The 13,211-nt window shown below is 44.8% G+C and overlaps 1 protein-coding gene across 1 annotated transcript; it reads right to left on the bottom strand.

The window, feature by feature from the left end:
* Positions 1-7,292: 7,292 nt before the first annotated feature.
* On the bottom strand, positions 7,293-11,578 carry LOC103696311 (40S ribosomal protein S7-like). Its single transcript, XM_008777893.4, has 7 exons — positions 11,455-11,578; positions 11,333-11,363; positions 9,159-9,258; positions 9,003-9,076; positions 8,791-8,914; positions 8,464-8,646; positions 7,293-7,661 (listed from the first exon to the last, which is right to left on the bottom strand). Exons 3-7 carry the CDS (start codon positions 9,231-9,233, stop codon positions 7,542-7,544), a joined length of 576 nt encoding a protein of 191 aa, XP_008776115.2. The 5' UTR covers positions 9,234-9,258; positions 11,333-11,363; positions 11,455-11,578; the 3' UTR covers positions 7,293-7,541.
* Positions 11,579-13,211: the final 1,633 nt, after the last annotated feature.

Raw genomic sequence — 13,211 nt, 5'->3', positions numbered from 1 at the left:
TGCCACTGATGGGAACTCCCAGGTAGGTCAGCGTCCCCTCCTGCTCTGGTATCTGCAATATCCCTCGGATCTCCTGTCGAACTCTGATATCCGTGCTGGGACTGAACGTGATAGCTGACTTCGTGAAATTCACTCTCTGGCCGGACTCCATGCAGTACTCCGTCACCACCCTGCGAAGAACCCGTGCCTCCGTCACTCGTGCCCTGGTCAAAAGAAGGCAATCATCAGCGAAAAATAAATGTGAGAGAGGTCGAGCCCCCAGTGCTGGAATGTATGCCTCCAGCTCCCGGTCGGCGCAAACTCTCTGTAGGGTCCGTGATAAGATATCAGCACAAATAATAAACAAATATGGGGATAAAGGACATCCCTGCTGCAATCCCAAGGTGGACTCGAAGAATAGTGTGGGTGTGCCATTGATCAAAATAGAAAACTTTGGTCCCCGGATGCACCCCATGACCCATCCAATCCATTGCCTGTGGAACCCGTACGCCACCAGTGCTCGCTCGAGAAAGCTCCACTTGATCATGTCGTAAGCCCTCTCCATATCCAGCTTGATGGCCATCAAGCTGCGCCTTTTTGGTGCTCTTTGGAGATCCCACATCATTTCCTGAGCCAACAAAATATTATGTGAAATGTTTCTACCAGCTACAAATGCCCCCTGCTCATAGCTGATGATACCAGGTAAAAGGGGCTTCATTCTGCCCACCATAATTTTTGCCACAACCTTATACAAGGTTGTGCACAAGCTAATAAGCCTAAAGTGACTGGGCTCAACCGCATCCTGACGCTTTGGTATAAGCGTGATGAATGTGGCCTTCCAGTCCTCGGGCATCGCAGCCTGAGCGAAAAAACACTGGATAGCCCCCACCACACCTCGGTGGATAATGCCCCAGTACTTCCGAAAGAAAAAGGGAGGAAAACCATCGGGCCCTGGAGCCTTGTCAGCAGCCAGCGCCCAAACTGCCTCCTGTACCTCTTGTGCTAATACCGGTCGAATCAAGGAAACCCTCTCAACATCGCCAATACCCCTGTCCACCCTCAGAGGGCGGTCACCGTGACTGGCCTCATCGTCCTCCGTCCATCTGGCTCGAAAAAAGTCAAAGAGGGTCTGCCGAACCGTCTGCTCGCCCTCTACCCGATGGCCAGTCTCATCTCGCAGGGAATGAATCAAACTCCGCTGCCGCCGAATAATCGTCGACCGATGGAAGAACCTAGTGTTGCGATCACCCTCTCTCACCCATTGCACACGGGATTTCTGTCGCCAGAAAATCTCGTGCTGCCGTAGCAACGAGTGATGAGTCGCTAGCAACCCCCGAAGGTCGGACATATCGTCCTCCATGAGCACCCCTCCTATGTCTTCCTTCCTCTGCAACTCAGCAATCGAGGACTCAACCCCTTCCAAACGCCGGAATATGTTACACACGACCTCACGATTCCACCGGCGTAAACGCCTTTTAGTCAATTCCAATCGGCGCGAGACCGCCTGCATGGCGTCGCCGCGTACTGGGGTGCGCCACGCGTCGCGGACTACATCCCACGACTGGGGGTATGATAGCCAAACCTTCTCAAAACAGAAGGGACTATGATGGGCGTGTACCGACGATGTGGATAGAAGCAGGGGGCAATGATCAGAGGCAATCCGAGGAAGATGACTGACCTGACAGGTAGGGAAACGGAGAATCCAATCTGGGGATGCAAAGGCCCTATCTAGGCGCTCCCAGACCCTAGCACTGCCAGACTGATTATTGCACCAAGTAAACTTAGGTCCTGAAAAACCAAGGTCTACCAGACCATTCCGCAAGACAAAGTCCCGAAACTCCCTCCTGTCCAGTCTGTCAGTGTAGGCAGCACCACCCCGCTTCTCGTTCTCACCCTGGATGCAATTAAAGTCACCGACCACAATCGTCGGGATGCCCTGGGTGATGAGGTTAGTAATCTCCTGCCAGAGGACTCTCCGAGCCCTGTGATCCGTACTCGCATACACACCACAGAGTACCCACGGAGCAGCTCCTGGTTTCGATACTACCATAACTACCTGCTGGGAGCAATTGTGGAAAACATCTATCGTCGCCACCCCTCGCCTCCACAAGACCAAAATGCCTCCTGATAACCCCCGAGAGTCAACTGCATAGGTAGCCCACTCCCTATCCAAGCGATGCCTAACACGACTAAGCCCCTCACCAGATAATCGAGTTTCGCATAGAAAACAGATCTCCGGGCAATGGAGCTGTACTAATCTCTTAAAGGAGGACATCAAGGACGGCTTGGCCGCCCCCCTACAATTCCAAGCCAAGATCATCATGGATCACAGTCCACATAGTCAGCCTCAGACCCCTCCTCACCTAGGGTCGTGGGGCCGGCCTCAGGCTCAAGCCCCCGACTACCCCGCTCCTCCTCCCCCCCGTGTGTAGAGGGTGCAGCACTCATAACTGCTGCCCTGACACGCTGCACAACAGTGGGTAGGGCTGTGTCTCCTCCCGGTACTGAAGGCTCAACCTCCATGTAAGGATCCGGTCGGTCCCACCCCTCACCCCTGCCTGAGGCAGCATCGGCCAACTTGCCCAAGGCTGGGGGCGGAGGACCAAACCGGTAGACTGGGATCGTCTCCCTATCAGCTTGCCAGTCTAGGTCGACCTGGGTCCCTAGCCCCAAGTCTGACTGAAACTGAGTGCCCGCCGCACAAGGGACTGCCCGCAGCTCCCCCATGGTCCGGGCCTGTATGCCCTGTACTGGCGGGCCATCCTCAGCCCCCACAATCGAGTCGGCCCGGCCCAACAGCTCCCGGACCCGCTCCCCCGCCGCTGGGGAGGCCCGCAGGCCCGGGGCTGATCGAGCACGCAGCGTGCCCCGCGCTGCAGACGCGTCCCGAGTCGCGCCCGGTAGCCCGCGGCCCCGACGTCCCCTCCCCTGGGCCCGGCCGCGGGCCAACATCGTGTCAGCCCGCTGACCCACCGCAGGAAACGCACGTGAGTGATCCCCCCTGCCTGGGCCTCCGTGCGGGCCCGGGTCCACCGGTGGCCTAGGCCTCTTCTGAACTTGGGCCCGGGCCACAGCTGGCCCACCAGACCCGGCCACGGCCCGCATCAGGGTGGGATCCTGACTCGGCCCCGGGTCTGTTCGCATGTGAGTGGTCCCCCCGTTTAGCTCTGGCTCGGCTGGCTCGAGCTCGTCGTCCCCGAGCAAATCATCACCGGCCAGATCAACCTGAAACGGGCCGAGAGGAAGGGCCAGCTGAAGCCCTTCCCCCTCCACTGCCAACGGCGATCGACGCCGCGCAACTTTAGCCGGCTTTTGCCAGCCGGCCGTGTCTGCCGGAGACACCGTTGCAGGCGATGATGACGGCACCACCGGACTCACCGGCCGCCTCGCGGACGACCCAGCCCCAAGATCGGGCCCGGGAGGCTCCTTCGGCCGCGGCGGCAGGTCCCCCCGAGGGATTTTCCGCCGCGTTACCACCATCCAGGGGCCGTAGACTGGCCCCTGGACCTCCTCCCCACCACCGGAAGGCGGCAGATCCGGGTTGCCCCCCGCCTTCGTTGCCACCGGATGCACCTCCCTGTGTGCACCCGCTGCCGTCGGGAAGCGGCAGGTCGCTTCCGTATGCCCCATCCGCCCGCAGCTAGGGTAGGGAACAGGGATGTTCTCGAAGACGAAGGGCTGCCACCGCACCTTCGTCTTCCCCTGTATTAGAACTCCCGGCCGCAGCGGTTCAGTGGGGTCAATCGCCACTTTAACCTGGGCGAAACCCATCGCCGCCTGCTGCTCGATGACTTCATCCACCGCCACCGGCTGGCCGGCGCGAGCCGCGATGTGGAGGATGGTCGACGTCGACCAGTACTCCGGCGGTAGTCGCGGCAGCCGGAGCCATACCATCGCCCTGTTCACCGTGCCATCCCCAGGCTCAAAGTCCGGCACCCACGGGCTCATGGCGAGCAGTTGCCCCGCCACCACCCACGGCCCTTCCCTGAGAGCCCGATCCCGGTCCTCCGTCGACCGGAATCTCAGGGCGATGTAATCATCCGCTAGCGGGACGGCCACCACTCCTTCAAGCTTCGCACGGGTGGCCACATCCTTGGCCACCCATTCCGCCGGAATCCGGCGGCCAAAGCTACGGACAATCGCCGCCCGCCCTTCCCACACCTGCCGGGCCGCCTCTATCGGCTCTTCCGGCGGCCGCAGCACCTCCGGGAAGCGGCGGCTCAGGCGGTCCACCTCCTCGGCCGTGGGCCAGTGGGTAATCCACGGCCCCGGCTTCGACCAGGCTGCAGGGCGCACCCCACGACCCGCCGGCTTCGACCAGGCAGCAGTGGGCTTACCGTTGCCTCTCGCCGATTCCTCCGTCGCCTTCGCCGCCGACTGCTTCCCCTTGCGATCCATGCTGCTATTGCCCACCTGAAAACACAACAAACAGATCAGGAGGACAGAGTGTACCAGTCACCCCCCCCCTTCCGGTGTGGTCCGCCCAGCGCCGGCGTTCGTCCTCCTCGGGTTTCCTCCTCGGATGCCAGTCCCCCTGCCGCTCGCCCGCTTGCAGACTTACGGCCACCCCAAGGCTCCCGACGATCAACCGAGGACTCCCCGAGGTTTCCGCCGGTCAACTGAAGCACACCGCCCACCGGAGCACCAAGTTCCCCGGTCAATCAGCTCGCGAGCGCCACCGCCAGAGTTTCCGTCCTCGTTTGGTTGTTGAAAAATTCTCTCACTAGCCTAATATTTTTTAAAATATACATATAATATCCGGATATACGATATCTAAAAAAATAATTTTAACATCTTTAATTCACCATAAAAAATAGCATATTTTAGAATAATTTATATTTAGTCAAATATTTACATTTTAGAAAAGTTACATAAAAAAAGAAAATCTTACCACATTCAATCTAGAAGTTTCAAAATATTTTCAAAAAAAAATTCTCTAATTTTCAGCTTACATGAACTAAAAAATAATGCGAAATTGATTCATGAAGACTGACTATAAATCGATCGTGATGTTTGTGATTATATTTAAATAAATTTGAACTTTTGGTCTGACAAAGATGTTTGAAGAGAAACTCAAATAATACCTTCTAATTAGTTTTTTTGGATGAAATTTTGAGTTATAAAAATTTAGATAACTGGACTAGCTTTATTGCCTAAACACTTCAAGTTACAAGCTCCCACTACTTGTACCGTCAACATTTCATAGTTTTGGCCTATTCTTTTTACCTATTATACACCATATTAGGCATGATTGGATCTTTGAACAGTAAGGCATCTGCAGAGGCATCTCTTAGGCATGACCTGAATTGGGCCTGAAAGAGTGTTGTTACATATATATATATATATATATATATATATATTAGATTCCATTTATGTACTTCAGAATATTTTGGGGCTTACTTTTCACGGCAGTTTTGTTTCCTTCAAAATAAGCTAACATTTTTTTTTTCCAAAAAAACAAAGTGTTGTTTTTCTCCATTGATTAAATATAAAATTTAGAATTTAGATATATCTATATATTAGCTTGACATTCTCTTCAAACCAATCGACATTCGGAAGTCTCCAACCAAATAAGTGCCTGCAGGTTATTGCTTCATCTCTAGCAGAGAGGATCCCAGGTTCATCTGATTCAAACCGATTTAGCCTGCGGGATAGCATCAAAAGGTTTTACACTCACCAAATAATTGAGAAACCATACTGCCAGACTCCATAGAGATGGCTCAACTTTGAGGAGGAGTTCATTGTGGTTCAACCTGTGTATCTATCATTTATGCAATTGGTAGGCAATTTTTTATGGTCTTTGCAATAGCATTATCTCAAGGGCTGGAGTCGTCGACACCTTTCTTTCGAACAATGTATGAATTTACCTACCATCTCAATAATCTAATAAGTGAATAAAAATATATCCGCAGTGCATATAATATAAAATTAAGAAGCAAAATATTTATTACATAAAAAAAGGAGCATGATCATATCATCTGTCATATGCGAATGTTAATCTATAAGGTCAGTTTAGGTGAATCCAAAAGGATAAAATGATTTAGTTGGCATTTGAATCAACTCACTAGTTGTCAACTCAAGATTAGATAAAGATCTCCACAACTAAATATTTGCAGCTTGAGTATGCCAAGAAAAGACTTGGCAGATATGACAAATAGAATGCAAACTAGGTTTAGCTTGCAGGTTCCTATAAACAGTTCATACAAAATAAACAGTTTAGCTTGGCTATGAGCCACATCAACATGTCACAATTTTTGTCCGCATGCAAGTCAAGACAGATGGTATCCACAACGCTGTCAGCTAAGCTATTGGACACTTTCCGCTTGGTTAAACTGCATCCCCTGAAATGGCCTTTAATCCTTTTGGGCGCTATGCCAACCTCCTCATAAAAGAGGTCTGCTTTAGATTCGTTTCAAGTAATGTTATGTCCACGCACACATTCACAGTAGGCTTTTTCCCGCACAGTGATGTGGCAGCATGCAAACTTGCTCATATCAAAAATAATTTTAAAAAAAAAAAACTTTTAGGCTACCAACAAATAACCATAAAGCCAAACTATTTTACACATCCTTGCATCCTATATTAAGGCTATATTTCTCAACTTTTCTATTCCCACAATAGTACGTAAAATGACTGTTAAGGAGAGTCCCATGGGAAAACTCTTCTCAAACTTTAATTTCTATAAATTTATGCATAATAACAAGTCTCATATCTTTTAACATATAAGTTCACAATGATTTATTAGTTATCGTAAAACTTAAACTTATTCACAATAACGACAAAAATATACTAAGACAATCTTTAATAATTTTATTACAAAACACAAATTCAAATCCAGTTTATGCACTTAAAAAAAATATCTTGCATCTAATTTCTTTAGTAGTAGAATTATTAGAATATCAACTATTGTCTATTCAGTAATCCCATGTTAATGACTGCAGAATTTGTTTCACAAGGCATGCAAGCCTTTCCTTCTGACAAAACACAAAGCAATGTAAGTGAGGACGTAAATTCTCTGACATCTCAAAGATTGTGACATCAAATCAATGCTAGTTACGCATTCCAGGTCAAAAATCCCTCTCACCCTCGACTGTTTCGTATATCCTAATCTTAACCAGTAGATAGCAAATCGATCAAAATCATGAATCAGATGCTCCTTTACATGTCTCATATGACGAAGTTATAGCATTTGCAACCCAGTCATGTGTCACGTCAAATGCTAGCAGTCTGAAAATTGAAGTCTCAACAAGCATCCATATAAAAACTGCAGACAGAAAAACTAAAGGAAGCCATTGCAGCAAAAAGATCAAGCATAATTAACACACTAATAGCATCAACTATCAGACTAAGAACTAATGTTTGATAAAGCTTTCAGTATCCAATTTGAACACTAAGCAGTTAAAATAATTATACTGCACAAAAATAGGTTTCAAGGGTTGCGTCGTCTCCACCAAAAATAACCTTTATCTCAACAATGTGTCCTTCAAAATTAACACATGAATTGTTGCACATCTGACAAAAGCAAGGAATCTAAGATAGGCTTCACTCGGCATGACATGCGTTCATGCCTCAGTAACCGGGTACTCAAAAACCACATTTTTTCCAGCAAGTTTGCGGTAAACTCCAGCAAAGCTGTCCAACTTATACTCAGTGTTGTTCCTCTCTTTTGGGTCTAAGAAGATCTGTCATAGTAGAAGGCATTCAGTGAGAGCAGACAAAGGAGTCGCACAGCAGCAAAACAGAAGGTGCAGAAGAAGGAAAAGTAAAAGAATTGGTGCAGAGAGGGAGGGGGGGGGGGGGTTGAGGAGGGAAAAAAGTAAAAATTATTTAGAGAATTTTTCAAAAACAACAAGAAAACAGCAGGTAGAACGAAGTCATGCTCCCATTATTTTTTAAAAAGTCAAATATAAGTCATATTTTGCTAATAATTTTTCCAGGCAATTAACGCCATCCACAGCCATATGCTCATTTATCATAATCTAGACTCCACCCACAAGCACATAACAGTCAGCTAATTGACCACAAAAAAAGGGTCAGAGATACCACATATAAAGATACTGCTATAATGCCACCAAAAAACAAATTAGTTGGTTTTTTATTAGTGCCATACTGTCTCAGCAAGTCAAAAAAAAAAAGCACTGAAAGCTACACCATTAGCATCAGCGACAAATGTATAGTTCACACTCTTGCACAAAGTCGCCACCAAAGGACCCAATAAGTACGGTTATTTATTGGTAAAACAGCAATCTTTAGTAAGAGCCAATAGATTAAATCATCAGGAACACAAATATTATATCCTGGCAGATGAAAATCATCTCAAAGCAGTTCCTTATAGTGAAAGCAATCATTATGTGATGTGTAATAAAATAAGTATCTAACATGAATTGGATTGGAGCATGACCAATGCAGAGAAAACAGAACCAGTAATATAGGCATTCTAATATTTCTTCCATTCACTTAAATGTGCAAGGTATGCTTTCATACCTTGATGACCTTAGATCCATCAAGACGATATCGAATACGTTTCCCAACAATCTCTGCTGGATACACAATGTCCTCCAACATAGCTTCATGCACATGTGTCAGTGTGCGGCTTCGAGGCCGTACTACTGCAGAGCCTTTTTTCGGTGGCCTCAGTATCCTTCTAGCGGCAATAAATAGCACATCCTACAAACCAACAAGAAAAAACATGTCAACTATTTAACAATACAAAGATGAAGTATATCTGCAAGGATTTATTAATAACTCTTAACTTTCTGCATACAAAATCAAGCAAAGCATAAAACAATTTAAAAGCATATATCCTCTGACCTTGCCACTGAATTTCTTCTCCATTTCCCGGACAAGCCTCACGTGAATTTTCCGGAAAGCCTTCCTCAGTCTGTAAGGTACATGGACAACAACAGCTTTCCGGTTCCCCGCAACATCAATTTGACTATTGGAAAAAACATAGCAGAGCAAATCATCAGTGCTCAAAAATGATATAATGCAGATTACTTCGATTCAACAAATAATTTCCTTACACAGCTGAGTTAATGTAAAGATCCTTCAAATCACTTTTAAGTTCCTGATTGGTGTTCTCCAAATCAAAAAGGGCCTGCGAAGAGGAGAAAACCAAAATTTATCAAAATCATTAATTGGCCTATAAAGGTCATATACATTACTTTCGTAAAAGTAACCTGTGCAACTGTCTCCTCGAACTCAGTAGGTTCGACATCTTTTTCCTTCTGGATTTTCTTCCTTGCTGTATACATTTTGCTGATGTTGCTGCTGTTACTCCTATCGACATCAGCAATGTTAAAAATAGCGAGAAACTAACCGAACTTGAAGAACATATGCTGTGAAACAATCAACATAACTAAGAGGGCACATTAAGAAACTAGTTAAACAGCTCAAAGAGTAACCAGTTTAATAGATTTCACTTGTCATGCCCTGCAATTATCCTTTATGTCATAAAAAAGCTGAAAACAATTTGATTACCATCGACAATGCAAATGCAATATTTAGTTATTGCAAGTAAGTAACAGCAGTATAAATGTGAAAATAGTTCTTAATGATCACAGAGCTAAAGTACATGGCCATCTAGTGGAGCACGTCTAGAATTGTATGTACTCGATATGCACAATAACTCAGATATGAGGAATTGTTTAACCAAGTGAAATGAGACCTGAAAGAATCCCTATTAGTGTAGCAATTGATGCCACAGGGAAAGCACCACACAAAAGAAAGACAAATTACAAATCAACATTCACAAGTATCAACATCCACAAGCCAAAAGGAATCCTATGATAAGTAACATAGAAGATACAAAAAGAGTTTTATATTCAAACGGGTGAAAGGACACCTAATACAGTATTATAATAAACATGAGATTGAATTTTTAAAAAAAGGGTAAAATCAATGTGTACATAAAAAAAAAGCTGAAATCAATGTATATATTCAGAAAGGGGCTGCATTAGAACTATGTTTAGATGCCAAAGATTGAAGCCAACCGGTCCCAACCTTTACGAGAAAGAAAAAAACATAAAGCAAGAATATATGTTACTAATTTCTTTTGCCATAAAAGTTGCATCACCCAAGCAAGCAGGACAAAAATCTGAGCAAATACTCCAGATAACTTCCGTAAAACTCTAAACTAGGTGAGATTTCATATATGGTTTATGTCCAGAGGAAAAGGATCTTTTTCCCAAAAAAAGCATTTCCAACTACGAAGAGTAAAGTCTTGAACCAAGGCAAGCAATATATACAACATTTACACCACAACAAAACACTGTTTCAAATACAAAATAACTATCTAACATGATGCTTCATACTTAATTTATAGAACCATTCATTTTGTACATATAACCTGCTCAACTTTCAACACTAGCATGTTGACAGCAAGAAGAACATGGTTTGCTTTTTCAGCTGGGACTCCAAAACCAAAAACGGATCCAAGACTGTGTTCGAGAGTTTTGGCCAAAATTAACATACAAGTCAGAAAGCACTCAGGGTCAGGGGCTCAATAAGAACAACGACAATCTTGTTCCATGGGTTTGAAAATGTGTTTAATACTCCGCAGCTCTTGGAAGTGAAAGGCTATTCAACTTGCCTGATAAAGCTTAGCCCAGAGAGTACTTTTCAAGAGCTCAGAATCAAAGAAGGAATCGATGAAGTTTCCACTCTCATAAATTGCATTGCAACATCCATACAATGTAAAGATTGGTACTGCATTTGTTTCAGTAAACGTTTTATAAAAGAGCAAAATTTATGACACTACATCCCATCTCCAACTGAACTCCTATTTTTTTTTTTAAAAAAAAAGCCATTTTCCTGAATTTCAACTTAACTGTTCTGATAATTTACTCCTACAATACATTATCTCCATAGCAGAGCACAACCTATGACACCACAAACCAGTTTTCGGCTGGGTGAGGTGTTTTGAGCACGTACGAATCAAAAAGATTAAAAAATGCAGTTCACTGCAAGACGGAAATTTAGAATGAAAAAAATTGAGATTGTGCTATGCTTATACATCAACTTAAACGCCCCAACCAAATCAAACTAATGGAGAATTCGCTTTCCTGGACAGGATATCAATATATCATAACATTCTGCTCACAAAATCGAATCTTTCTAAGTAACTCTACCGATCCTTCCCAAACGGTCAGAAATCAGAGTTAAATTCAATCCAAAACAATATTAAAGTTGGGATAAACCCCAAGAATCCCGTCAAACCAACAAAAAGTGCGATAAAATTATTTTTTTAAAAAAGAGAACAAACCTTATAAAGATTTTTATCTTCCGTGCATAAGAGGAAAAGAATAGCCAGCAAATCTAGAAAAACAGAGAACGAGAAGAAGGAGGAGAGTACCTAAATCAACAGCGAGAAGAAAGATCCAGATCTGAAAAAAGATAAAAAAGCCTTCGTTAATAGGAGATTAAGGAAGAGGATAAGAGGGTTAGAGGAAAAGAGGGATTGCGAGCGGAACGAACCTTTGAAAACCCTAGCTGCGGTCTCGGAGCATCAAGAAAAACCCTAAACTGCGGAGAGGCGGGACTTAAATGACGGAGAATGTGCCTACGGACGGTCCAGATTGAGTGTCATGGGCGGCTCGTACGATCTGAGGGCCGTTCCGGTCATGGAGTCGTTTTTATCGTGCCCGTTACTTTTAACGGTCTGATGGATGGCAATCACGGGGGGGTCATCGATCGATTGGATTAGAATTTAGAAACCATGTCTATTTCTCTAATTGATGGACCATCTTGGTGACACCACTCCTTTTACTTGAATCTGTATGACCAATATATATAAAAGTGCAACTAAATATCTATCCAATAATTTTAAATCTATTCAAATAAAATCACAAGCACTACGATCGGCTCGTGGTACTTTAGTGTCCCATAATCCATATATATTATGGGTCGGGTCCGCTCTGATATCATTTATAATAACTCAGAATTTCATTCAAAATGACTAGCTGAAAATTGTTATTTGGATTTTTTAATCATAGATAAGTATTCAAGATCTATCCAGCAAATAATCGATGTGTGACTAAACATATGCTCGGACGAAGTCCTCACAAAAATAATATGTATATCCATAATTGGCAATGGTCATCCTTGAATTCAGTCACTTGCCATCGAAGGTGAAATGACGTGGATGTTCAAAAGCTAGATTAGCTCTCTGAACCTTGGCAAGCAATGTATACAAAAATTCCTTGTCATCCACCTCAAACTTTTCTTTCTCATCCAAATCTAGCACATTCACACCTAATTGCGTCAAATAAACTAGATCTGCCGAGATCTCCAATAGGTAAATATTATTATAATGTTTATCCGTAGGATGCTTCAATAACTAAACATGCTCATCCATCACAACATTCTGATGTATCAATGATTAGCAATGCGGGCACGCACTCACCTCTCCCTTGTCCAAACTCTTTTGAGCTTGGGACGAAGTGCTAGTTACTGCAATTCTCGATCAAGTACATCTCCCCCTGCCGATGGACTTTAAACAGTGACCATCGTTCTAGGGGGTAACCCTTCAGTTCAGATCAACATATGTCGATTCATATATGTTAAATTCATGCAGAAATGGCTTGTCGTCCTTCACGAATATTTAAAAGATGAATTAGGAACTGGGATGCAGGACCGGCTCAACCCTTAAGCGACTAGACCCCAGTCCAAAAAAGATTCACCGCAGAAAAAGTCTTAAAAATAAAATGGAAAGAAAAAAAAAGCCCCCTAGGCTGGCGCACTGCTGAAAAAGCCTCAGAAATAAAACAGCCTTAGATCCCCAAATATATTAAACTGCTCCTGCTGGGATGCATTTGTAGTTCCATACATGTAAGCAATGGTAGTTTTCACTTCCCTAACAGCACTGCGATGCATAGAGGAGAATCATCTTCGAGGTCTTTAGATGTAAGGTGACACTGATGACATGCACATTGTTTGCCGTTGAAGAGTTTCAAAGGGGAAACGATACCTAGATCCAATTAATTGGCTTAACCCATCCTGGCCTGATCACTTGATCTGCACTCAAACTGCACCCAGGCCACAAAATCTAACCAAAACTCAACCCTGATTTTAGAACCCCCGAACCGAAACGGCACGAAGCGGGTCGTGTCATCCTTTGCCACCTCTAAATTTACCAATCCATCGCCAACCTGGGTGATGTCATCGTCAAGCCCCTTTCTGTCTCCAATAAATCCAAAACTATGTCATTTCTCAGGTTTTGAAATGCCAACGAC

The sequence above is a fragment of the Phoenix dactylifera genome, unplaced genomic scaffold, assembly GCF_009389715.1.
Source record: "Phoenix dactylifera cultivar Barhee BC4 unplaced genomic scaffold, palm_55x_up_171113_PBpolish2nd_filt_p 000511F, whole genome shotgun sequence".
In the NCBI taxonomy this organism is placed as follows: Eukaryota; Viridiplantae; Streptophyta; class Magnoliopsida; order Arecales; family Arecaceae; genus Phoenix; species Phoenix dactylifera.
This window is presented reverse-complemented; position numbering and strand designations above follow the sequence as displayed.

Coding starts and splice junctions, on each gene's coding strand:
- LOC103696311 (XM_008777893.4), bottom strand. CDS start 9,233: ATGTATACAGCAAGGAAGAAAATCCAGAAGGAAAAAGATGTCGAACCT. Junction 8,647..8,790: donor AGAAGAAATTCAGTGGCAAG/GTCAGAGGATAT, acceptor GTTGGTTTGTAG/GATGTGCTATTTATTGCCGC. Junction 7,662..8,463: donor ATGGATCTAAGGTCATCAAG/GTATGAAAGCAT, acceptor CTACTATGACAG/ATCTTCTTAGACCCAAAAGA.